Here is a 26117-nt window from a genome sequence, read left to right as displayed (position 1 = left end):
ATGTGGCAGTTTGATGCTTCTTTGCTCATGTGGGACTGGCACCTGTCTTTCACCTGGGCACCTGAAGCCTTCAGAGACAGACGGGGGCTGAGGGACCCCACCTGGCCAATACAGCCTAGGCGCTGCTTGGACTGGAGGCCTGGGAAAGTGGAGAGGGTGAGGCCAGGCTGCAGTTCTGACACACGACCACTGGGGGGCGGGCTTGCATCTTTCAAGCTTGTGTGCTCAGGTGTCCAGCTGCAGACCTCTGCTCCCTGAAGAAGAGGAAGTTAGTCTGTTTGTCCCCAGCCATCACCAGAACCAGGACCTTCCACTTCCCTAAACCCACAGTGGTCCAAGCCAGGCCCCCCAACTTCTGGAGAAGTCAGCCATGCGAAGGGTTGCAACTCTGACATCTTCCTGCAGATGGAGAGGAAAAAGAGTTTCTGGAGCCATAGGGGGACAGCCTAGAGTTCCCGCAAAGAATTGTCCCCACAAAAGTGAACACTGAGGGAGCTCCCAGTCCTACTCCTGAGGTGGGGGCAGATGTGGCCCACAGGCGTATGTCTGACCTTGTGTCCACCCTCTCTTCCTTTCCCACCTGGGAAGTGGGTTGGTGCATCTCTTTGCAGAAAATGGGACGGGTGCAGGTTCTTGGTGATGAGCTCAGGCTCTGTAAGGCTGGCTGGTTTGCCTCTGGCTCCTCCTTTCCCTACTAGGGGGGGCTCAGCCTCTGGGGCCCCGGGCCTGGCGTGACCCAGGTGATACCCCAGATGTAATTTCTTCCTGGTCTCTCAGCATCTCTGTTTTGTGTGGCTTTCTGCTGATAACATTTATTTGCTGGTTGTTTGCTGGGCACCAGAAAAGAGTAAAAGACCGCCGAGGCCCAAGGCTTGGGTCCTTTCCTTTTGGGGGCCAGAGTCCGGTGGTGACAACAGATGGGCTATAATGGAAGAAGCAGGGTTGCAGGACTGGGGTGAGGGTGGGCAAGGGAAACACAGCAGTGGGGGGGGGGGGGTGGCGGAGCCTGGTCACATGGGACCTTGCCTGCAGCTCAAGAGTGTGCTTTCCAGCAGGAGAGGCCCAGACTCGTGGCTTGACAGCCAGCCAGCCAGCCTGGGAGTCCTGCTTTAAGAAAATGAAATGACTTGAGTGAATAAGGCCAATAGGGAGAGTCAGAATGGGGCCTGGAGACCCTCTGTACTACCTGCGCAACTTCTTTTAAGTCTAAAATAAAAAATGAAAGGCAGGGGGGAACCAGTGGCCTGGAAACTTAGGACAACCTGGCAATCCGCCATCTGGCCCTTCTCCCTCCCTGACCCCCAGGCACATGCCTGCACATACTCACATGTACTTATGGCTTTCCTGAATGCCACACTCTCCACGACGGCTCCTCCCCACCGCCTCTCTATCAGCTCTTCTGGATGTCTTGTCCCCTTGCCATCTCACGGTGGCTTACACCTTTACCTGTCCCTTCCCCTTCCCTTCTCTAGCAGAAGAGGTGCTCACAGCGTTCTTGGGACCAACCTCCTCCCTGAGACCACACACCACCCCTGCTTCTCCTGCCTGCCGTGACCTCTCTCCCTCAGGGCTCCCATCTGGGTCTTTGGGTCTACTTTTACCCCCTTCTTCATCCCTTGCAAACAACTTCCAGTACATCGCCCTCAAGAGGAAAAAGAAAAAGAAAAGCCGACATTTGACTCTTTGCTTCTTGTAGCTGAGACCCACAGATGTGTTGTCTTTGCTGGCTGTTTCTCTCCCTTGCCTGGGTCCCCTTCACACCTGGCTCCCCTTCACACCTGGCTCCCCTTCACACTTGGCTCTCGTTCACACCTGGCTCCCATTCACACCTTGCAAACTGTTTTCTGTGGTACTCATCTCTGAAATGAGGACACACCAGAAGGGCCACTTGTGACCCTTAATCATCAAATCCAGTGTCTTCTCAGCCTTCATGCCCCTCACCTCTCAGCGACCTTTAACCCAGAGACCTGCCTAGCCCTGCACAAGGCCCAGCATGATCTGGTCTCAGCAGCCAGGACCTGGAGTTGGACTGCCTGGGATCGAGCCCCCGTGGTCCCTTTTCTAGCCGTCTGACCACGGGTCAGTTACCTACCCTCTTAGACTCCAGATTGCTTCTTTATCAAACAGGGATAATAACACTATTTACCTCACAGAGTCCTTGTGAGGAATAAGTAAAATTATGCACGTAAACGTCTCAGAACAATGCCTGGCACTGAAGAAAAGCCTAGTAAGTTAGCTATTAGCTCACGGCCTTGCTGGCCTTACCCCATGCACCCTCCCCTCCTGCGGGCCCCGCTTAGGTTCTCCTCTCCAAATGCCAGGCCTTGGTTTTTCTTCTGCCTGGAAGTTGCAAGTAATAAATCTGAACTCAAATGGGCTTTAGCCAAAAAAGAGAGGACATTTCATCGCTCCCATAATGAGTCGCTCTATATCCAGGTCAGGTGAAGCTTGAGTGAGGGCTCTACACTGAGCCTTGCCCCGCTCTGTTCTTCTGGGCTCCGTCTCCCAGGCTAGGAACCAGGAGGAGCCCTCGTGGTCCCAAGGCGGCCCCAGGAGCTACCAAGTGGCCCTCTTCTTGGTGCCAGTCTAACACAGAGAGACCATCTGCTTCTTGGGAAGTTCAAACTCAAGTCCAGTAACGGAGTCTCTCTGAGCTGCCCACTTTGAGCCATGTGCCCATCTCTGAGCCAATCACCAGGGTCAGGGGCTTAGGATAGGCCGAGTCCACCTTCTGAGATGGGGTGGTGGTGAGGCCGTATCACACAAAGGATGGAGACTGGGACCAGCTGCGGAGAAATTCTGAGTACTACTGGTACCAGGACGGGGAGGAAACCAACTGTATCTGGATGCCATCTCCTCCAGGAAGCCTTCCTTGATCCCTGCTCCCCAGTTAAGTCTGTAACTTTCTACATCCCTCCCTTCCCCTGCTATCCCCTCATTCCCTTCCCTCTTCTTTCTGTCCCTGCTCCCAGTGGAACAGGAGCTGGGCAAGCTGGTTCCCATTGCTCAGGAGCCGACACCTGCAGTCCGAAAGTGTAACTCTCAAAGCTGTATCCCCCTGGGCTTCTGGCCTCCATGTTCTCCTGGTTCTTCTCCCTTCTTCCACTTCTTTCTCTGTCTTTCCTCTGCTTTCTCCTCCTACCCCTGAACTCAGTCTTCCCCCAAGGTGCAGCTTTTGGAGGCCTTCAGGATAGCTTCTTGGAAAGCCTCCTGATGTAAATAAACCTTCAGCTCTGATCTCTGCCCTGGCTTTCGCCCTGGTGGTCTAACTGGACAGGACTCGGCCCTCAATATTCTTCCCGGAGAGGATAAGTTTCCATGCAGATGTTACTTATTACACATAAGACTGGATTGAGTGTCGTCTCCGTAAACCTGTCCTCTTCTGACTCCCCTGTTTCTATTAATGATTCTGTGACGGTTCTGTGACTTGAGAGGTGACACACCAGGATTCTGAGGATATTTGAGCCAAATGGGCCTTTGCCTCACCTTTGGTGTCAGGCGGAAGCTTCTGGTTTTCTGACGTCTTTGTCTCTGTCTGGTGTGACACAGACAGGGTCTGGAGGAGGTACATGGACAGAAAAGCGATGACTCTCTCAGTCAGGTAAGGGACCGTGAAACCCTTCCACTTGGCCACTGCCACGAGGCTCAAGGCCGATCTTCAGCTCAACGGGGACTGCTTGGGGCCGCTCACTCTGCATTTTCTGGGGTCCCAGTACTTTAGTTCTTATTTGTATTTTCCTAATTTATTGCATGCATTTCCTGTGAGCTGTCTCAAATCCTCTCTGGAACAAGGTGGGGAATACATTAATATTTAAAATAAAATAAACAAAATGTCAGTGTGTGTGTGTCTTAGGTTGGAAATTCCTTAAGGGCAGGGACCATGTCTGTTTATATGGCACCTGGCACAGTGTCAAATTGAAGCTTAACAAATGAATTTTGATGAAGAGGGAGAAAGAAGCTGCCTGCAGGAAGATACGGAGATTTAAACTTCACCCTCCAGCTGCCCCTCAGCCAAAGCCCCTTTGGCAAGGGGCACCCTTCCTCACTCCGTTCCTGACCATCCATGTTCCCTCCTGTCATTCCCACCCTGTGACCTTCCTCATGACCAGCCCTGTCCTCACCCAGACCCTGCTGTCTTGCAGCTGGTCCCCTTCCTCACACAAACCCAGCCCCAGCCGCACCTCACCCAGGGCTTCACCCCGAAACACCCAGCCCCCCTCCCTTTCACCCTCCACCCCAGCCCCACAGGCTCAGTGGAGGCCGGGCAGCAGCGCATGGTGCTAGGGACTGCCACTGGCAGAGAGGTTGGAGGTGCTGTCCCCACTCGTGCCTTGGCCCCGTGGGGGCCTCCAGCCAGGCGGGGACGTGGCTGAGGGAGGGAGAGGGTAAGCTGCTTCAAAACTCCAGATGCAGCAGTTAAAAAGAGGACAGAGGCAATGATCCTTCAAATTGCCACATCTGTATAATCTGCCTTTTATTTTCTGCTTCATGAAGTTTTATTTCCTATTATTTATTCACCTCCCCGCCCTCCCCTCCCCCGCCTCCGCTCCTCCTTAGCAGGCGACATGCTCAGATGGGCCCTGAGCCTTGGCCTGGGTCTCAGCCCACCCCCACCCAACCCCCACCCTGGGCCTGCTGCTGAGAGAAGGCACCTGCTCCCCCTTCTAGGACGCCCCCCCATCATTGTGCTACAACCCCTATGGGCCCCTCCCTACACCCTCCAAGTGGGGCTTGGCCTAATGCGCTTGTGGGGGAAGGGATCAGGGAGGGGAGGCCTGTCCCCCAAGACTGGTGTCTCTGTCACCAACACTTAACAGAAGCTTATGGGAAAGAAGAACCCAAGGACCTAGAACTCACAGCCAGCTGGAGTCTCCATCCCCATGTATCCCCTCCCTGCTCTCCTGTGTCTCATTTCCTACCCTCCACACCTCTCCCTCCTCCTTTCTTTTCTGCTCCTCCAAGCTGTGGTTGGAGAAGGGTGGGGGGAGGCAGCCTGCTGAGCTGGGGAGGGGCAGGTATTGAGATGGGACAAAGGGGGGCGGCCAGCAAAGCCCGCACAGGGAGGGACAGCTGCCCAGCTGGTTTAGACGCTGGGACCCCTCTTCCCTGGCCTGGCACCACATAGCAGGAACAAAGCAGCAGCTCAGAGAAAAACCCAGGGCTTCAGGTCCCAGGCTCTCGGCTAGTGGCATTTGAGTTGGAGTGGGGTGAGACGGTGTATGAGAAGGGTCTCGCTTACATTTTGCATTCCCCTCACCTAGCACCCTCCTTCTCCCTCCTGGGAACACGAGCACAGGAGAACAGCCCTTTTCTGGGGATTGAGGTCTGGCTTTTAAGGCCCTGGGTGGGGGGGGCGGTTTAGGGTTTGTGGTTGGTGTTCCTGGCGGCTGCTTCTTCATCTTCGAGAAGACAGGGATGCCAGAGAAAGGCCTGGGAGGGACAGGAAGGATTTTGCAAATATTGTCTGAAACCTGAAAGCACTCAAGGCCTTCATCACTTTTCCACCTTGTTCTGTAGTGACTTTCGTAGAAGTCTCATTTCTATGGTCAGAGGGATTTGAGGGTGGGGGGCAGTGGGTGGTAGAATCCAATCGGATTCATCTTGTTCTCAGCTCCGTGCCTGTCACTGAGTCTGGGACGTAGTAGATGGTTCATGAGCGAACCCCAGATGAACATGGCAGTCAGCATGAGAGCTCAGCAGACTTCCCCGGCCCCCCCACCATTTACTGTGATGCCTTAGCCTCGCTCTGGTTTCTGCCCCAGTCCTGGAATCCTTTGGAAGCCTGGCTTCTCTCCTCCAGCCGAGGCAGGGCCCCAGTGCCCTGCGTGAGTGGGCACCAGAAGCCACCCCACCCCACCCCAACAGAGACCCAATTCCAAATAAGGAAATATGGCGTTTCCTGTGGTGTTCAATGGAAAGTTACCTGGGGAATTTGGGAAAAAGAGGCTTCATACCTGAACCAGTCAGATGAGGCTGGGAATGCCTTTCACTGACCCAGCAACTATTGAATCACAGTGTTAGGGCTGGACATCATGGCCCACGCCATGCATTTCACAGCTGAGGAGACTGGAGTCCCCTGGGGTCTCCAGTGGGGAGGTGACGGGGAGGGGTCCAAGGCCCACCCCCCAGCTCTGGGCTCCTTCCCTCCATCACTGGCCCCTCTCTCTCGGGGAGGGGTGGGAGAAACAAAGGTGATGACCGAGGCGTTGTTCTGATGACAAGAACCAGCAGGTTCTGGTACCCCTCAAATTCAGTCCCCAGAAAGGTAGGCAGAGCAGCCCCCTCTCCCTGGCACCAACAGCTAGTTTCACTAGCCTCCTCCCCCTCCTTCTTAAGCTTTTCTCTTTCTCTTCCCTTCTTTTGGGGCGGGGGAGGGTGGGGGAATGAGTTTCCCATTCAATCCATTCAGACCAAGCTCACCCTTTTATGGACGATTTGTGTGTCCTGCTTCGGTGAAGTCCTCTGGGAGGCCTGTGGTAGACAGATAAGATTGGGCCCAGGGAACCTTCTGCTCTCATCTCCCCAGGGGGATATATGTGGGGGGAACCCATGTGGGGAGGCAGGGGCAGGCCTGGAAAGAAGGCAGGAAGGTGAGAGGGTTTGAATGTGAGTTTCCCATCCACACTCAGGGTGAGGCTGAGGTGGGGAGGTATGCCTGGGGGCTGGAAGTTACAGCTAGCTACCAATCCCCTGTCCCCAAAGTAAACAAGCAAAAACCAAACAACAAAGATTTATTTGCCAGCCAACTGGGCTGCCGTTGGAGGCCGGCTCCTGGAGTGGGCCGCAGGCTGAGGGCCTGTGTGTGTGATTGTCTGTGTGCAGTGGGCTCGGCTCCCTGACGTGGGGGAGGGGGTCTGGGCTGCGAGAAGAAGGAGGAGGTGGAAGTAGGGGGTCTCGGAGCGGGTGGGGACCGGAGGCGCGGTGGGGGGGGGAGGGTGTTGGCTTCATGCTGGTACTAGTTTGATTTATCCCTAATGAGTTCTCAGCACATGGCTGCTCCCGGCTCACTCCAGGGGCCAGCGCGGCCTCCCGCGGGCCCCAGCCCGCCCCGACTCCAGAACAGCCGCCGCTCGCTCAGAAAAGAGCCAATTTCCACACTGCACAGTCCGCTTCACTCAAGGGGAAATCACATTTCCCTGGGAGAGCCGCAGGCAGCGCTCCACTCCACAACCTGGCCGGCTGCCACCAGGCACAGATGCGGAGGAGCTGGGCCCGACCTCCCCGCTCCCCTTCCCCTCACCCAGAGAGCCCCGCTTCCCGCTGCCGCTGCTGCTGGGGAGCCCCTAGTCCTGGCCCCGAATTCCCGAATCCCCAAATGCCCTCTTTGGCCCTTCGCAAGAATAGGAGAAGGGGTGACTTTGGGGGAGGGGGAGGATGCTGGCCAGGAGGGGCCCCATCTTGCCCCTGTCCTCCGGCTTCTTCGAAGGGCTGGCTGCGGGTTCTGTCCCAGGGCCTGTGACATTGCAGGTGGGGCAGAAGGTGGTGGGGGTGCGCCTGTGTGAGGGAGTGGACAGCTGTGGGCCTGTGCACCTGCCGGGAGAGGGAGCCTCTATGCCTGTGTCCCCGAGTCCCCAAAGAGCAAGAGGAACAGAAGAAGGTAATGAGAAGAACAAGGAGCCGAACGATGAGGAGATGGAGAGAGGAGAGTTGGTGGCATTTGTGGAGCAAAATGCGGGACCTCTAAGCCCTTCCTGAGCATTCGCCCACTCTCTCACAGGTGCACACCCCTGCAGACGCCCACCAAGTGGGGGAGGTAGGGGGGGCGTCAAAGGAATAATTTCAACAGACCCCGAGGAGAAGGGACTGGAACAAAAACTAAGAGATGAAAGTGTCAGGATGAGGAGGTGAGAGAGGAGGGACAGGACTTGTCACAAGATTCACCGTGGCGGTCACTCCGTTGGCTCACTCCCTCTGGAGGGTGACTCAGAAGCTGGGGAGGAGGAACAGGGAGATCCCCTACCGATGAAAATGCTTTGTGACCCTAAAGGCAGGAGAACAGCAGCCAAGGGATGGCCTGAGGAGAAACTCAGGGCCAGGGATAGAAGGGAACCGGGATCAACCCGGCCCTGCGCTCCTCCACCTGTAGCTTGACGTCCGGGCTATCCATCCGGGACTGCTGGCCCCGTCAGGAGTGCAAGGCAGTGCCCTAGGTGGTCACGGACCTTCTAACCCTCTGCACAGAGTCACAGCTGCCTGAGGTCTCTGCAGAGGCCTGGCCACGTCTGGGCATCCAAGCCTTGGATTACGACGCAGAGTTGGCCTTGGACGAGGGGTTGGGCTGTGGTCCCTCCTCCTCTGAACGACGTTGAAAAAGTCAAGAAATCTTTAGTTCTCAGTTTCTCCAAGTGCAAAATGGAGTCAATGTTCAGAATCAGGGACACAAATTGACGCGAACGAGCTTTTTTATAAGCAGAAACTAAGCCTTTGTGAAGGGTTAGTACTCTTCCTGAGGATGGGGGAAGATGAAGGTGGGAAGTAGGAAATGAAGGGGGCTGGGCAAGGAGCCCCAATCCCCACCGGCTTCCCTCTTCCCCTGAAGCTCAGTCCCACTGACTAGAGGTCTTGAGGTCTCTAGGCCTCTCCTCCTGCACCCCTGAAGGACAAGGACATCAGGAATCACCTGATGAGGACCCAGGTAGGTACACACCAGAAAAGCAGGATGAGGAGGGAAGGCAGGAGAGGGGCAACCCTAGCGAACCCCTCAATCTTGCTGGTCCCCTATTTCCTATCTGTAGACTGGCCACCAACTCCTCTTGCCTGAGCTTGTTGCCAGGATAGAGTGTGTGCCCCCGTGGAAAATAGACTTTCTTTGGTAACAAATCATGGCAAAAATATTGGAGAAGGCAGGGAGGTGAACCAGCCTGGGGCTGGCCTTGGAGGCAGGACTCCCAGCTGCCCCTGTCCCCACTCCTAGAGGCCTGAGGATCACACCAGCTCCAGCCCACCTTGGAAAGATGGGCTGTACTCCACCTCGTGACCCAGATGGCCTGAGCTGCTCTGTCTCCTAGCGGGAACTCTTACGGCCACCTTCGGGGGCTGCCTGGCCCGCTCAGACCTCTGTGAGCTCCTGACACCCTGGGCAGGCCTGGCCATGCTGGGAGGGGCAGGGGGTAGAGGTCGCTGAAGGGGATGAGTGAAGATGAGGGAGCAGCAGGGAGAGCTGCCCAGAAAGCTGAGGAGGCTTCCTCACACCGGCTGTGACTGGGATTGTTCTAGCTGCTATGCAGGGTGGGTGAGGCTGGGCCCTTGGTGCCTTGGGAATGCTCAGGCCCAGGCCCCATCCCCCATTCTCCTCCCCACACGCTCTACTCCCGCAACCCTTCACAGAAACCTTGCTACATGGTAACCCAACCCCTATGTCCCCCCATCCTCCTCATAGTCCTTTACCAAGTCCTGCAAGTGCGGCCCCGACTTCTCTCAACAGCGCCCCCCAGTGCTGGGGCACCTCAAATGGTTGCTTTCCCCAAACGCATAGATGACTGCGTTTTCCAAAGGGGGACCATGGTTTGACCACAGATCGAATGTCTGGGTAGGTACCGGCCAGTACACGCTGCCCTTGGCCCACACCACACACCACACACCACCACTTGCTTGAGGCAGAGTCCCCAGGGCTGCTCAGCCCACCTCGGAGAAAGGAAGGGGAGTTCTGAACCATGGTCACCCCCTAGCAAAAGCACGGCCCAAGTCCCTTTGCTGTTTGGGGTTTGGAGGAGGCCTGCCAGGGGCACCAAGTGTTCCCAGAGAGAGTTTTGGCTGCAAATGCAAAATTGCTCTGCAGGCTTCTTGGGACACCGCGTATCTCAAAGTGATCTTGGATGGAGTGGGGTTGGGGGGGTGGTTCTTTGCTCCACAGAACCTGGTGGGGGGCTGCCTTAGGGCACTCAGGGACTCAGAGGTTTGAGATGATGAGGAGCCTCATGTAGGATGGGATTCAGTCCTGTGGCCAAGCTTGTCATAGAGGGAAGGGCTGTTACTGGAAAATGAGCCTCAACTCGGGTCCTCTCAGACACGAGGCCTGTTTTCTCTGTGGGATGGTCCCACGGCTCTACTCTCACGCCGTCCTTGGTGAGCATCCCCAGCCTCTCTTTAGGGAAGACCGGAGTGGGGGGGGGCGGTAAGAGCCCTATGTCTCTTCCTCAGCCCTCCTAGTCTTGGAGTCCCTGGTGGGTGATGAGTTCTCTCTTCATCTGACTAAATCTGAGTGGTCTGCCCTGCTGTCAGCATTCAACAGGGTGCGTTGCCCCCTTGTTCCAGCTGCGCCCCACACAGAGAAGGTGCCCGCAGGCCAAGTGTCCTGGTGGGGTCAGAGCCCTCATGGCCACCATTTTATGTTGACCTGTGTTCTCCTGCATTTCTCAGACAGGGATTGTCTGAAGTCCCCACAGGCTCCCTCAGCCCTTCATGGCCCTGCACACCCAGGGCCTCCCTGTCACCCAGTCCCTTCAAGAGGACTTGATTGAACCCACCATTTCCCACCTTGAGCAAGTTATTTCATTTTATCTGAGCCTCAGTTTCCTCAAATGTAAAATGGGACTAATCCCAACTTATCTACTGGACGCCCTTCACACCGACTCTGGCACACAGCACTGCCCAGGAGATGTCTTCTCCCCTCCTCCTCTCCCGTTCCAGGAGGCACGGGAGCTGTTATGTAGGCCCCAGGTTATTGTGTTTCCAGAACCTTCACCAGTCCTCCCTGCAGCTTCTCTGGCTTCCTGTGCATAACAGGAGTGACTACTTGTGGGAAGTCTACGATTGGCCCCCGGCACCGTGCGTGTGCTCATTTTATCCTGGCGTTCACTCACAGTGGAAATCAAAGCTGAGGAGAAGTGGCTGCCCGGAGTTCAATGTCTAGCAACAGAGGGAGGGGGGAACACGAAGTCAGGGCTCCTGGGCAGCCCACGGTCCTTCAACTCCCCGCCCCCCACCCCACAGTGAGCTCATGGTTCATGGGGGCTCTGAGGTTCTCTGGAGAAAGCCCAGACCCAGCCTGCTTCCTTCCCCAGCCAACCCCAAAGCCTGAGACGAAGAGTAATGGTTTATTGAGTTATGTGGTAATGGTGGGTTGTCTTAAAAAAAGAAAAGAAAAGAAAAGAAAAGAAAAGAAGCATCAAGGAGAGAAGCCCAACATGGCAGGGAGACAATCCACTGAGAGGCCAAAGTCTGGGGGTGGAAAGAGGGAAGCTTGACCCCAACAGAGCTTCATTTATAGTATTTACAGTCAGGCTTTGGCGGGGGCAAGGGCTGCGGAGGGGAGGGGGCGGAGAGGGCACCTCCATGCTGGCTTGGGGAGGGGGTGGCCACGGGGACTCTTGAGTTGCTGTGGGCTGGGGCTGCAGGGGGCCCACCTGGCTGGGCAGGGGCTGTCGGGGGAGGGCAGCGAGCCCCCAGCAATTGGGCCTCGCTCTACCCCAGGGCTGCAGGTTACTCCCCAGGAGCCAGGGTTGGAGGGGGTGCCTTTGGGAATGTTTGTCTCTAGCTGGAGTGGGCTGATCTGGCTGCGAGGGGGTGATCCACCGGAGAACTGGGGCGTGCTCACACGTTCTCAGCAGCAGGCGATAGGAAGGTCCCGGTGACCATCAGGAGGAGCTTCCGGCTTTGACCCAGCCCTCAGCCCCGGCCAGGAGGGAGGTGCGGAAACGCCAAGCAAGCTGAGCGGAGAAGGTGGACAGCCAGAGCCTCAGCTGTGGGGCAGGCGGGAGGCGGCTTTCCTTGGGGCGGTGACAGGAGCATTGGCGCCTGGCTGCGGTGTGTGGGCCGCGCCTCTGAGAGCCTGTCGATGGAGGAGCCAGGGGGCCCCCGTGGGGCCCTAAGCTCATCGTGGGCCTCTGTGCCATCCCTCTCGAGCTCCTTGACTGTTCCTTCTTCTCTCCACATTTCTCCTCCAATAGTGTCTCTTTTTGAACGGAACAGTTCTCTCTTTCCCTGGGACTCCTGCCCCTCCTTATGGAGTCTTAGAGGACAGTTTGGCCTTCTCCAAAGTCATCCTGTCTTTCATGGTTCATTAAAACAACCACACAGGGAGTGTGCCGCAGTGCTGGACTTGTGGTTATTTTTCATGTAATAAATAAAGATTCCTTTGTGTGACTCTCTGAGGCCTGTCCCAGGCCAAGTCCTCCTGGTGCTCAGTTGCTCCCACTGTCCCCATAGCAACTACAGATGGTCAAAGGCCGTGGCGGTGGTGGGTGGCGCACTTGGCCTTGATGTGGAACTGTAATAATACGGGGAACCTGGACATGTTAAAAAAAAAAAAAACAACAACAACCACCACACCGCTGGTCAGAGGGGAAATTGCACCACACAGCCTCTCCTGCATCTGCTAACCTTGAAGACAACACAAGTTAATCATCTACTCCTCAGGCCTATCTGATCATCAAAGATTAACTCCTCTCCGGCCCTATTTCCTCCTTCTCTGGCCTCACCTTCGGGTTTCTGGCCAGAGTGAGAACGCTGGCTTCTTGCCCCTCCTCCCAGGATCGCCTTGACCTTCAATACCCTCGTTTCAGGGAGAGGGCAATTGGGAGCAGTTACATCTGGAACCCCGAAGAACCAAGCACACTGGGGGATTCCTGAGGCTGTCCCCACCCTTGCCCAAACAGTGAGAGGTCAGAGAATCTTCCTCTTAGGGCCTAGAAGGACTAGAATCCTGAGTGCCCAGGGGGAATGTGGCTTTGAGGGCCTCCCTGGGGAGACTCTGTCCACCTGCAGGATGGGCAGCCCAGGTGGGGTTGGCAGGGAGGTGCCCTGCCCCTGGCCCAGCTCAGCAGCCTCATCCTTCCTGGCAAGAGCGAACAGAAAGGTGGCTTAGAGTTGAACCCATCTGGCAAACAGAGCCCAGGTGAGCCATCCTTCTGGTCGCTTCTGGAATGCCAGGAGGTCACGGCAGGAGAGGGGGTCTTGGGAGACGGATGGTCCTGCCAGGCCTGTGACGGTGCCCATGGGGTGGGCCACACTGGCCTCATCGCTTTTCCTGGGCTCAGGTTTGCTCTGAGACCCTCAAGGTCATCGTTCGGGGAGACTCTAGCAGAAGTCCTTGAGTTTCCATTTATGGGGCCTGGTTTCCTAAAAAGCTTCTGTATCCAGCCCATGGCCCCGGGCCAGAGAGGGGTGAAGGGGAGCCCATGGCTCACTCTCTGGACCTTCCACCGGAGGGGGCATCCGCATCTCAAGCCAAATACTGGGAATGTGAACAAAGGATCCCGTGTAAGGGTTTTGGTCTGGAGTCATGAGGCCCCGTGCAACACTGAGATGGTTTATGTGTACAGCGGGATGGCCTCGTTTGCCAACAGCGCGCTCCCAGGGGCCAGAGGGCAGCTGGCATCCTGCTGGGCGCCCGTGTCTCAGTGTCACCTCGGCTGGACGTGGCTGCACTCTGATCCCCTGAAGACGGGAAGTCCACTCTGAGACTTTTCTAGAGTCCACCCTTGCCCTCCCAAGGCCTGAGCCCCGAATCTTACACCCGACACATGGCCTCAGGCGGCAGGAGGGAGCACAACAGGGAGAAAAAAGTCTCCCGCTTCTGTGCTCTCCCTCCAGACAAGCAGGGGCTCTGGCTTCTCTCCACCTGCTTGGCCTGCCAAGAACACCTGTCTCCCCAGAACCTCCATCTCATCTGGGCCTCCCGGCTGCCTTTCAGACGGATTTTTGGCTCAGCCTTGTACCCCGACCCTACCCCATGCAGCAGAGGGCCTGGGTGGCCCCCAGCGGACTTACTCAGCAAGCTGGAGTTGGGGAAGCGCCAGGCCTCGCCGTAGGAGGAGTACGGGGTGTGGCTGTAGGCATTGCCAGAGTATTCACTTCCTGTTGGAGGCACACAGGTGAGAGGCCTGTGAGGTGGACACACCAACGTAGGCTTGGGGGTGGGGAGAAGGGTCTGCAGGGCTGCCATTGGGTGAGCCCTGGGGCACAGGGGGAGCTGGGGCAGGAAAGGTGAGCTCAGAGGACCCACCGTTTGGGGGCCCCTAGTCTCCATCATTTTGGACAGAGCCCTTTATTGCCCCGTACCAGAGGCACTGCCCTGATAAGCTTAGTCCTCCCAGCTACCCCAGGAGGGAGGTGATATTTTAAGGCCCATTTTTCAGGTAAAAAAGCTGAGGGTTGGAGACCCGCAGAAGCACAGGCGGCTGAAGGGCTTAGTGGTGTCTGGAATCTGTGCTGGGACTCTAGGGCCCAGGTTGTAGCCGCTTTTTCTGCTGCGTGCACCTCCGGCAGAAGGCCATTCCAGGAGGAGCTGAAGGGAGTGAGAGGGGTGGGAAACAGCCACAGAAAGAATCCGCAGGTACACTTGTTAGCCTCCCTAGGTCTGAGTTTGTTAGGGGCGGGGGTGAGGCTGTGGCGGGAAGGGGAGGGGGTCCCGAGTGAGGATTAGAGGAAAGAGCAGAGGGAGGAGCCCTGCAGGGAAATATGTCCCAGGACTTGCTCTGAGGACGTCCCTGTCCCATTCCAAGTCTGCCCCTTGAAGCAAACTCAGTGCGTGAATTGAAACAAAGTTAATCAGATCACCTCCTTTGGTGAGCGGATTCTTGGCTTTACCAAAGGAGTGACTGACCAGAGAAATCCCAGAAGGATTCCCTTAGATGACAGCAACAGACCCAAGCAGCCCACTCCAATACCATCCATACTCCGCAGGGAGCTTAAAGACTGCAAAACGCTTTCCCACTCACTCGTCCCCTTTATCCTCACCAGCTAGATCTGAAGCACCCGTTAATACCGCCAATTTATAGGGGAGGACGTTGGAGTGCCCCCAGGATTAAGCAGTTTGCCTCAAATCCCGTGTTGGCAAATGGCAGAGCAGAACTTGACCTTAGGGCTCTAACTCTGAATTCCAGAGAATCCCTTTATGTGCTTCTGAGCTGATGCAATGCCAGGTTCCTGCCAACCCCGCCATCCCCTGTCAGTCCGCACGGCCTTTCAAAACCTCATCTGCTGTTGGGATCTGAGGACCTTCTGTGGCTTCCCATCTCTTTCACAGACTCTGGAAGGGAAGCTTAAAAGTGCAAGCTTTCCAGCTCCAGCTCCCCACCACCAGATCCGGAGCTGGCCTGCCTGGAGTCAAACCTCTGCTCCCCACTCCTCAGCCAGTCACATTTCCTCTTGGAGCCTTGATTTCCTCATCTGTAACATGGGGTGAATTACTGTCCCTATCTCATGGGATTTAGGGACAATTAAATTAGATAATATCCATTAAATGGTGAGCCCCACACTTGCTATATAAAAAGCACTCGGGACATGCTAACTTTTATTATTTTCCCATTAAGCAGGTGCTAGAATAAAGTTCAACAGAGGATCACGAATGAAGAAACCGCTCCCCAGAGAGGGAGAGACATTTACCCCAGGTCCCGTGTTCAGTTAGAGCCTGCACTAGGATCCCGGCCCCTAGCTCCTACTCCAGGGGTCTTCCTTGTGTCCCACAATGCTAACTGTTCCCCATTTACTGCTGGTGGACCCCAGAATGGCCTGGTATCAGAGCACCCTAGGGGGAAGCCAGGGGCCCCATGCCTTTCCTTCCACCCGGTGCCAAACACTGCTGTCTCCGAAGCACGAGGAAGACATTGGTGGAAAATACACATTGCTTCCTCTCTCATTTTGTCACTTACTCATGCATTTCACTCACTCACACACTTATTTACTGAACACATGTTCACCAAGTACCTATGTGCTTTGGTCACACGGAAGCTGGTGTAGGGCTGGGGGCTCAGGAGGGGGTACACGCCTGGGAGCAGCTTCTCCCCACCACCAGATCCGTCCACCTGCCCCAGCCACATGGCTGAAACGCCCCTACACCCACAAAAGGCCAAGCTGTGCCCTTTGCTCTGCCTCCCACCCCACTCACCCTTCCAAGGTCTTGGCCCTACAATCTATCCCTTCTTTTTCTGCTCTATCAATCTCTCCTTCTTAATTTACCACTTCCTCCAGCCAGCAAACATGCTCTGCCATCTTCTTCTTTTTTTTTTTTTAAAGATTTTATTTATTTGACAGACAGATCACAAGTAGGCAGAGAGGCAGGCAGAGAGAGAAGGGAGGAAGCAGGCTCGATTCCAGGACGCCCGGGATCATGACCCGAGCCCAAGGCAGCGGCTTTAACCCACTGAGCCACCCAGGCGCCCCACATGCTCTGCCATCTTCTGCATCGTTTTTCTGCCCCAATTCTGGCTACCAGCCCCTTTCTGTGCTTCCTTCCTGGTTTCTGCCCTCACCTCTCATTCCCGTCACGAGTGCTGATCCCCGAAATCCCACAACTTCCACCTCGATCATTGCAATGGTCACTTCCCTGTCCACTCCCAATCCCCTCCCCCAACCTCCTAGCTGACTGTGATTCAGGTCATCGCTCCTTCTAACGCCTTTGGGTTTTGTGATGCCTCTGCTGCCGGATCCACTGTCCTCCCCCCACTTACTCTCTTTGCTAGTTTCTTCTCTCCTCGAGCTCTAAATGCTGAAGGCCTGGTTTGTGAGCCTTCTGTGATTTTCCATCCACATTCTCTTTCTAGTGATCTTGTCTAATCCCTTGGCATTAAATAACAGCTCAGTACGATGGCTGAAATTTATGCCCTAGCCAGAATTCCTTCCTGACTTGAGACATATATCATGTGCTACTGCCTTATTAAACTGGGTATTTGGAGGTGTCTCAATCCTCTTGGGGCCAATAGAACTCTTGATTTCCACGTGCCACATGCTCTACCTCCTTCTCTCCTGGTCTCCCACATTTTTACTTGCCACCACCACCAGTCATGCATTTTCCCAAGCCCCAAGCCTAGGAGTCATCCTTGTAGCCTCTGTTTTGGAACCCCTACAGCCAAATCACCAGTAAGTATTGTTGACTGTACCACGAACATAGCCTCAGTGTCTCTTTTCTCCTCTTTCATTGCTACCTCCCCAGCCCAAGCCCCATCTGTCTTTTTTTTTTTTTTTTTAAGATTTTATTTATTTATTTGAGAGGAGAGAGAAAGCATGAACAGGGGCAGAGGGAGAGGGAGAAGCCACTCCCTGCTGAGCAGGGTGCCCCATGTGGGACTTGATCCCAGGACCCTGGGATCATGACCTGAACAGAAGGCAGATGCTTAATCGACTGAGCAACCCAGGCGCCCCTACGGTCATGTCTTGAGTGAACTATTGCAATTGTCCCTCCCCTAATTGGTCTCTGTGTTTCTGCTTTTGACTAGCTACTCTCTGTTTTCCCAGCAGCCCGAGTAGTCTTAAAATTTGACCCAGCCACTCCCCAAGTCCCCTCCTTTTGTAGTGCTTTCCTCATTCACTTGTTGTTCTTAGATATACTCACCCCCTTTTCATGTGTGATCACGCTAAACTGGTTCTTGCCTCGGGGCCTTTGCACTTGCTGTTCTTTTGGGCTGGGGATGGCCTGCTCCTGTTCATCACTTGGCTGACCACTTTGAACACCTTCTCAGAGAGGTCTCCCCTGTTCACCCAATCTAAAGTAGTTATCTCCTCTTCCTGTGGCTCTTTGTGACATCATTCTACTTTATTATCTTCACAGCACTTATCACTATCTGAAATTATCTTCTTTATTCATTTGTTGACTTGTTTACTGTACTTTTCCCTCCACTATTAGGTCCTAAGCTCCATGAATAGAGGGACCTGCCTTGTTCACTGCTATAACCCCCAGGATCCTATGCCATAGAGATTCAACCAGCATTTGTTAGGTGAAAAGGTGGTGAATGAATGGAAGGATGCAAGAATGGTTGAAAGGCTGGGTAATGGAGGACGGATGATAGGAAGATGGATGGATGTACGGAAGGACATATGGAGGGATGGACGGATGGGTGGATGGATGGGTGGGTGGATAGAAAGATGGATGGCTCACTGGAAGGATGGATGTAAGAAAGGATGGATAGATGAGTGCATAGAAGGAACGATGGATGGAAGGAAAGATGAATGGAAAGACGGAGGATGGGAGGATGGATGAATGGGTAAGAAGAAGCACGGATAGGTGGAAAATGTGTACAAAGACACACAGTGGAAAGCTGAGTGGATGGATGAATGGATCCATCTGTCTGGAGTTGCCAGTCAGCTCTAGAGCTGGTGTGAGGGTCATCAACTCTGTTAATGGGGCAGGAATAACAACAACCATGAGAAGGCAAAACAGAAGATGAGTGGATAAGAGAAGTCTGTCCTGGTCCTGTTCTTATGTCGCTTTCTTAGAATTTGTGTTGTTATTTCTGGTATTGTGGGAGGCAGTGTGGTATAGTAGGAAGAGCCCTAGATTTGAAATCAGAAGACCTGTGTTTGAATAACTCAACCACATAGTGTGGTTCATGGAGACCCTGAGCACACTAAGCTTGTTTCCTTATCTATATTAAACTAGAATAATACCAGCCTCCTAGTCCTATGGTGAGGATTAAGCAAGAAAGTTGTATCTATGAATGACCAGGCACACAGAAGTGCATAATAAATGATCTTCACCTTCCTTCCACAAGTGATTGAAGAATGTCACTGGCATGCCTTGCATTAAGCACATGTTCTGCACCTAGCACACAGTAGATGCTCAGTGAAGGTTTATTTTTTTTATTTTTTATTTTTTTAAAGATTTTATTTATTTCTTTGACAGACAGAGATCACAAGTAGGCAGAGAGGCAGGCAGAGAGAGAGAGAGAGGAGGATCAGTGAAGGTTTATTAATTTTAATGGAAAGCATCACCATTTAGCCCACTGGAAGATTGTGACTACTGGTAAGAGATGGAGAAATAATATTTTATGGGGGAAAAAAAAAACAACCTTCCTTAAGAATTCATTTGTACGGGGTGCCTGGGTGGCTCAGTCCATTGATTGTCTGCCTTCCGCTCAGGTCATGATTCCAGGGTTCTGGGATCGAGCCCCACATCAGGCTCCCTGCTCAGCAGGGAGCCTCCTTCTCCCTCTCCCTCTACTGCTTCCCCTGCTTGTGCTCTCTCCCTCTCGAAAAAAACAAATTAAAAAAAAAAAAAAAGAATTAATTTGTACCATGGCATTCCTAGGACCCAGATGATGCCCTAAATAGTACTCCATTTTCTGGAAACTTATTTACACACAACTGATTGGGGAAAGGCAAGGCCCATTGCAATTCAATGGCAGTTCATCAACTGTATTGTGTTTTTGTTTTTGTTTTTGTTTTTTTTCCCCACCACACTCACTCAGGATGAGATCTTTCTGGAAACACCTGGGGGCCTTTGATGAGAGGCCCAAACCTTCCAGCTACCTCCCAGGTCAGACTCCAGGCTCCTGGACCCCCTTGCCCTGGGCCTGGCCCTGGGGAATGATTCATAATTAAGAGAAAAGCCCTGTGCTTTCTGTTCCCTCCTCCTCCTCTAAGCAGGCGGCCTGGAAGGTGGAGAGGTTGGAAGGGGGATGGGGGAGCCGACTGGAGCCTGAGATTTTGATTGAGAGGCCCCATTATCCACACTCTTAAAAAAATAACCGAATCTTTTCCTTTTTTATCTTGACCAATCTCATTTCACGCTCCAGAAGAGGAAGGGAGGGAGGGAGGGAGTCCAGGGCCAGGAGGGAGAGAGGAGTCAGTATTCTGTATTTTCAACGCTGCATTAAGCACATCGCCACGGTAACCAGGCCGGCAACAAGTGCCAGCTCAGCAGGTTCCCAGGGAGCTCAGAGCCTCCTTCCCTCCCTCCAGTCTCCCTCCCCACCCTCAGCCCAGGGGAGCCCAGCCCACCTGCCTCAGCATTGGGCACCCAGAGTGGGTGGCTGGCAAAGAACAGTCCCTGCCAGGGAGGGAGGGAAGCAGGCCTGGGTGCATCTGCTAAGGGTCTGGGGTCAGAGCCACAGAGGCTGGCCTGGGGGTCACAGATGCCCTGATTCACAGCCCGTTCCAGAAGCTCCAGGTCCTAGGGCCTCTTGAGGCAGTAGAAATGGCTTGATTCTGCCCTATCCACCCTTGGGTCCTTCCCATAACTTCCCATAACTCCCTAACAGAGGGAGTGCGACTCGCCCCTTGTTTTCCTCCCTTGCCTAGACCTTGACACCCTGGGTCACTTTTGGGCAATGATCATGCTGGTAGATAAAGAAACCCAAAGGACTGGCTGACAGGAATCCAGGACGGTCCAAATGATGGTGGAGAAATCCTCCCAGCAAGTCTCCTGGAGTACCTTGGGAGTCCCTAGAACGTGGGTCCCACCCATACAGGGTTGAGTGGGGGTGGCGTATAGAAGAAGGTATATATCAACCATCATCATCATCATCATCATCATCACCAACACCATTCACACTCAGACTGTGCAGAAAGGGCATACAGATTCACCAGAGGGAAATGCCTGGAAGACCATGGATGGTTCAAGGGCCAGGCTGGTGTTCAGCTCACATGGCTCTACGGACCCCTAGAACACTCTCCATCAAGGCTCTCCGTCAAGGCTCACTGAGTCAATGGAGGAAGTGGCAGAGCTTGGATTTGAACACTGGTCTGCCTCAGCCCCACCCATTTTGTCATGGGGAGTCTGGGAGCGTGTGGGAAGAAGGAGGATGAGCGGGGGAGAGTTAAGGAGCCAGAACTAACATCTTGCCTGGAGGCATTTACAACATGTGCCCTTTCGTGGGTTCTTCCATGCCCTTTGGGAAGTCTGTGCATGGGACACACCCTCCCTCCTGTCCCCTCTTGCTCTACCTCTGGCCCACACCTCCTGTTTGTAGAACTCCCCTCCTGCCCAGTCCCCTGCCTCCTTACCTGCCACCATGCCCGCGATGGCAGAAGAGGCATAGCTGCCCTGTCCACTGGTGGGGATGTGGGGTGGGTATCCGGGCAGTGTGGGTCCCACCATCTCTCTCCCTGGAAAAATACAGCGAGGAATCGGTTAGCTCAGCTACTGTGGGTTCCGGCACTTCCTATCTTGCTTCCCTGAGGCTCAGCAAGTCTTTCCTCCTGCCAAGGCCAGTTCTCTCTAAAGCCACTCTCCAAACCCGCTTTCCCCTCCTCCCTCCTCCAAGTTCAGGCTTTCCCCCTTGGCCCAGGCCTCAGGGCGCAGGCCACTCCATGCGGGGAGCACTGGCCTATTGCAGTCCTGTATTGTGGCCCGTCCTCCAATGATTTCACTTGTGTGAATCTTAATTCACCCACAAAAATCTCATGGTGTTGGAGGGAGGCTGGAGGCTATGTCTTCTGGGTCCTTGTTATCCCCGCAGCGTCGAGCACAGCAGTGGGTGCAGCCGAAAGTAATAGGTTAGAGGCCGCCGGACTCAGACTCATGGTCTCCCAGCCCCAGCTCTGAGGCTCAGGAGCAAGGGATGGCACACGTGTGGCCTTTGGGCCACTTCCTTCGACCACCCTTTTTCTGGACCCGAAGCAGACACTGCTGATCAATCACTGTACTGTTTTCCAGGGGGCCAGAGAGGGTCCTCCTACTAGAGCTGTGAGGGACACAAAACCTACCGGCGATCCCTGACCTAGAAAGGAGATGTGGGCTGGGAGATACTTAGCGTTTACAGGTGAACATGAACTAGACAACTGGTAATCCCATTTCTGAGGGAGGGAAAACCCCACATTTTCAGTAAAACAGACACCCCCCTCTGTTTATAATGCCCTTGCCTCGGTGGCACTGAGGCGGCTCTGGAGACCTGTCTGATTGCCCTGGCTTTACTTCTTCCTTATACCGGTGGTCAAGCCTTCCCGTTTTGGACTGGCTGAGTTTCTTCCACTGCCGCCATGTCCCACAGGCCCAGATCGAACTCTTCCCTCACCCAGGGATTCTTGGTAGCACATCCTGGCTTGCCCACCTCTGCCCAGGTTAGGACCCCCGTGCCAGCATATGTATTAATAATGCCCATTTCACTCTCAAATGCCCCAGTGTGAGTGATGAATTATTTGGTCAACCCAGTTCTTGGTGATGGTTACGGGATTTCCTCAACTCCAGCACTCTTAACATTTGGTGCCATCTTTGCGTGGGCGCTGTTCCTTGCATTGCAGGACGTTCAGCAGCACTTGTGGTATCTACTCACGAGATGTCGGTAGCAGCCCCACACCCTCCCTTGCCCCCGCTGTGTGACAACCCTAAATATCTCTAAATATTGCCCTATGTCCCCAGGGGGCAAAATCGTCCTGGGTTGAGAACCACTATGTTCGATTATGACCATTTCCCCCAAATGCCTCTGCCTCTTCCGCACAGGGGCTGCTTCTTCTCTTAGGACTTGCATGGACTCCCTGTGAGCCTGTCAACCAATTTGCCAAGGTCATTCTCTCTATATCCCTGCTTGTCCAACTTTTTTTCCACTCCAGGTTCCCCCCTCGCTCCAGGTCCTGCATGCTTCAAACTCTTCAACGGGTGGCCAGGAATGATGAGAGGGAAGGTATGTCCCATGGAACCTTATGAGTCTTCGATACCAGAGGGACTAACTCTTACCTTGATTTCTAGATACTCCCTGAAGACCGTTTGCGCATTCAGTAAAGATTTTTTGAGTAAGTATGATGTCCTAGGCACTTTTCTGAGTACTGGGGATACAGCAGTGAATAAGAATGCTAAATTAGCAGGGCTGCCATTAACTCAAGATGGGGCACGAGATCGGATGGGTGTGTGGAGGCAAGCCTGGGGGTCAGCAGACAAGACCCGGCCTTCTGGGCTTCTGCCCTTTCTCTGGAGGGAACGGTATAGGAACCAGAGGACCTCAGTCCTTAGTCTGCTGCTACAGCTAATTTTCCAAGTGCCCTTAGACCAGCCACCTATGTGCCCAAGCTTGTGTCTTCGTGTGCAAAATGGGAGGAAAACAGGAAGAGTAGCCTTATGCACCTTATTACTACTGCTACAGTGTGACCAGCATAGCTCAGAGCCAGCGTTCCATGCTACAGGTGGACACTGATCAGGGCAATGGACACATTCTATAAATTGCTACATGTCATGGGAACCATTGGAGAACAAATCTTATTTGAATGAGCCATCAGTGTTTATTATTTAAAGCTATGTGAATGTTTTCATACACCACCTCCTAATTTGTTTGACTTTAGTACAATGTACTGCTGTGGTTAGTGCTGGACCAAACAGGGAAGAATCTACCCAAATTCCACAGGTGGTTTCAGTTCACTTGACCCAGGGTCCAAACAGATGAGGGACTGAAAACCCAGGTGAGGCAAGGAAATTTCAGTATATTCAGAAGTAGAGGGAGAAATACGCGCAGGAGATACACCAAGGTAAAATCTGATCTCTCTTCCAAGAAGAGTGCAATACAATCAGCTATCAGACTCAGCCCCTTCAGCCCTCAGATGAAGCATCTGGCCAGGTACTGGAGCCTATGCGAGAAAGGGGTGACAAGAAGCCTGTGGGGCGGCAGGGGTACAGAGGGTAGACAGGTGCATGCAAAGGAGAGTGATGGAAAAGGATGGTAGCTAATTCAAGCCTGATGCCTTCTCTCTTTCCTCCTCCTGCTTCTAGATCCAAGCCAGACTGCGGCTGAGCGACAAACCCCTTAATTGCTCTGAATTACATCTTCCTGTCTGTCTTGCAGATTAGGTTCAGCTTGCCCCTAAATTCTTTGGTAGGGGCTCCCTGGTACACTGTGTTGAGCAGGATTCTGAGGCTGTATCTGTGTCTACCAAGACCGTGGCTGGAGGTGAGGAGGTCAGTCTTGGCTCTTAGGCCACCTATTTGCTTGTGCTGGCCTAGGTACTCTCCAGGCCTCTTGTGGTCCCACATTCCCCTCTTTCCCACCCTCATCCATCCCATCCCATCACCTGATCCTACTGCTTCTTGAGCTTTGCAGTTCCGTGGGCCCAGCCCTGGGGCACGGGCTCCCCTGAAGCCACAATTTAATTTAGCCGCAGTTGCCCTGTGGGATCCCACCCCACGAAACCAGCCCTTAGACTGCTCCTAGAAATACATTCATCAGCCTCACTCCCTTAAATTCTAAGATTTCAATTTTCACCTCTTCTCAGTCCCCAAGTTTTCTCCCGGAGGGACAGAAGTTTCTGAATCAAATGCCAGAGCACATCCCAAAGGCTTCCAGGAAACCTGGCCCTCCTGGAAAGCCTAGCAAGATTTTCTATAGGATGGCTCTCACCCAGGCTGTGGCCCCTTAAACTTCCTTGTCAATCCCTCAAAACTCTGCTTCTGTTCCTTACGTAAGTGCTTTCTTCCAAAAAGCCGCGAACCTTGCAAACTTCGCAGAAATGAAACCACAGAAGCCATGAGTACATGAGTTCCAACGTGGCCCAACCATGAGCTTTAACTGACTTACTTATTTTTAAGGTTCTTCCTCATGAGTTTCTTTGATTTGTAACTCCTCGGCACTCAAATATACTTCCAACACGGCCCTGTTTTTCAGAAGGGGATGCAGACACAGGCCCGTGTTGGCTGGCTATGAAGTGGGGTTCTAAAAGAAAACACTAGCACCCCAGAAATACTGGTAGACATTCTAAATATTGGTAGCATTCCTCCGAGGAATTCAGAGGGTAGAGGTGATTGCAGACAATTTTATTTGTCCACTTTGATGTCTGCCCTCTATGTGACCCCTTTTCAATTCCTTATCTTGTTCTGATAGCAAAGAAAATTTATAGCAATCCAGAAATCTCTTTGGCAAGACTAAATATAATTTCGCACAAAAGAATGGAGGCGGGTAATGGACTCTTTGATGATAAAACCAAACTCAGAGCTTTCTGATCAGCTGAGCTGGAATCAGCCCCAGGACAGGCGGGACAGGGATGGCCTTGATATCACTCTTGCAAATGTGTTGGGACCCAGACTGGGGCATCTGAAGGGAAACGACAGGAATATTAGGGGCAATCCTACTGTTCCCCAAACCCTGATGCTACTTTTTTGGCTGATTAGGGAGAAGCTGAGACCCAGAAGGACAGTCACCCTGGAAATGGCACAATCAGAGCCACTGAGCGAGGAGAGGAGGTGACCCCAGGGGGAGATGGAGGTGCAGCTGGGAGGATCCTGAGAAGCCACTCGGAGGAGGAGAGCCAGGAGGGCCAAGCCGAATCTGGAAGGAAAACTCAGCTGGTCCTGCCCCTTCCTCCGGTCTGCAGCACTACCTCAGAATAATTCAGTCTGGGCTACCTTCCCTTCCTTTCAAGTTCACCTCTTCCTCCCTTGGGTCAATTTCTAGGCCCTTGGACTCTTGAGATCATTCCTCCTAGCCTTCCTTCTCCCTGGATCTCCTCCCAGCCTGATCACCACGGCTCAGCCTCAGCGTAGGCATTTAGGCCCATTCTTGACCAGAGGCTGCAGGTGGTTGGTCTTCAAGGAGCTTGGGTCAACACCCTGGGCTCTGCATGGACACACTGATCCCTAGCTACAGAGCTGGCCCAACTCTGTGAACTGCAGCCCTGACTTGCTTCCTGCTCTTAGCAACCTGCCTGGACCCAGTCCCTCCAAGTCTGGGCACCTCTTGCTTTTCTGAGCCCCTGCCTCTGGTGCCACGTCTTCTGGGCCTTGCAGCCCCCCACTGGCTCTCGCAGGGGCCACGATCGGCACCCTGGCATCTTCCTTACCCCATGCGGTGGATAACCTTCCATTCCTGCCATCGGTCCGGAGAGTGGGCATGGCCACTAGACTAAGAACTGGCAGAGAGTGGAAGTGGCACCCAGTTTGACTGCATGTTGACAGGGGGTGCTTGAAGCCCTCACAGGGTGACGGGGAGGGGAGAAAGTGGCGGGGGGGGGGACTGTGAGGGGGCACTTTGCCCCGGGCTGTTCCAACTATACTTCATATGACTATCCAAGACCGCTTCCCATGGCCACCTGTCCTTCCCGCTCCACTCAACTGGGCCTGCCAAGTCTTTGGGCGACTCACACAGTAACCAAAGTCCCATTCCTTAGCATCACACGCTTCACCCACACCTCACCCCTTGCTGCCTTACTGCAGCCCTCCTGCTCCGGGCCTGCCATTCACACGAAGCGGGCAGTCTCACCCAGCGATCGGGCCTCTCCACCCCACAGAGGATGTGAGTCCCTTTACTCCCTGGCTCGCCTCCCACCCTCCCTATCCCATTTTCTCTGGCTGACATCATCCCACTCAGCTCACGGATTTTTCTCCTTTAATCACTTTGGTCAAAACAAATGACCCATCTCCGCTGACTTCACCCTCTTTTGAAATTTTGAACTCTGAGTCAACATTCGCTTCCTTGCTCCATACCCCGAAACACTGTCTCTCAGCCCACACACTGGACTTCCTTTGTTAACCCTTTACCTCTGTG

At 53.9% G+C, this 26117-nt stretch overlaps 1 protein-coding gene across 1 annotated transcript in view; it reads right to left on the bottom strand.

Moving 5' to 3' along the window:
* Positions 1 to 12150: 12150 nt before the first annotated feature.
* Positions 12151 to 26117, bottom strand: part of PAX8 (paired box 8) — a gene marked incomplete at both ends in the record, with an annotated part of 56398 nt that continues 42431 nt past the window's right edge. The window contains 3 exon segments of the mRNA XM_080813647.1: positions 12151 to 12227; positions 13711 to 13797; positions 20662 to 20763. Coding sequence (XP_080669773.1) covers positions 12151 to 12227; positions 13711 to 13797; positions 20662 to 20763 — 266 coding nt within the window.

This window comes from Martes martes (genome assembly GCF_963455335.1).
Source record: "Martes martes genome assembly, chromosome: 9".
NCBI lineage: Eukaryota > Metazoa > Chordata > Mammalia > Carnivora > Mustelidae > Martes > Martes martes.
Note: the sequence above shows the minus strand (reverse complement) of the source record. Positions and strands in the feature narration are given on the sequence as shown.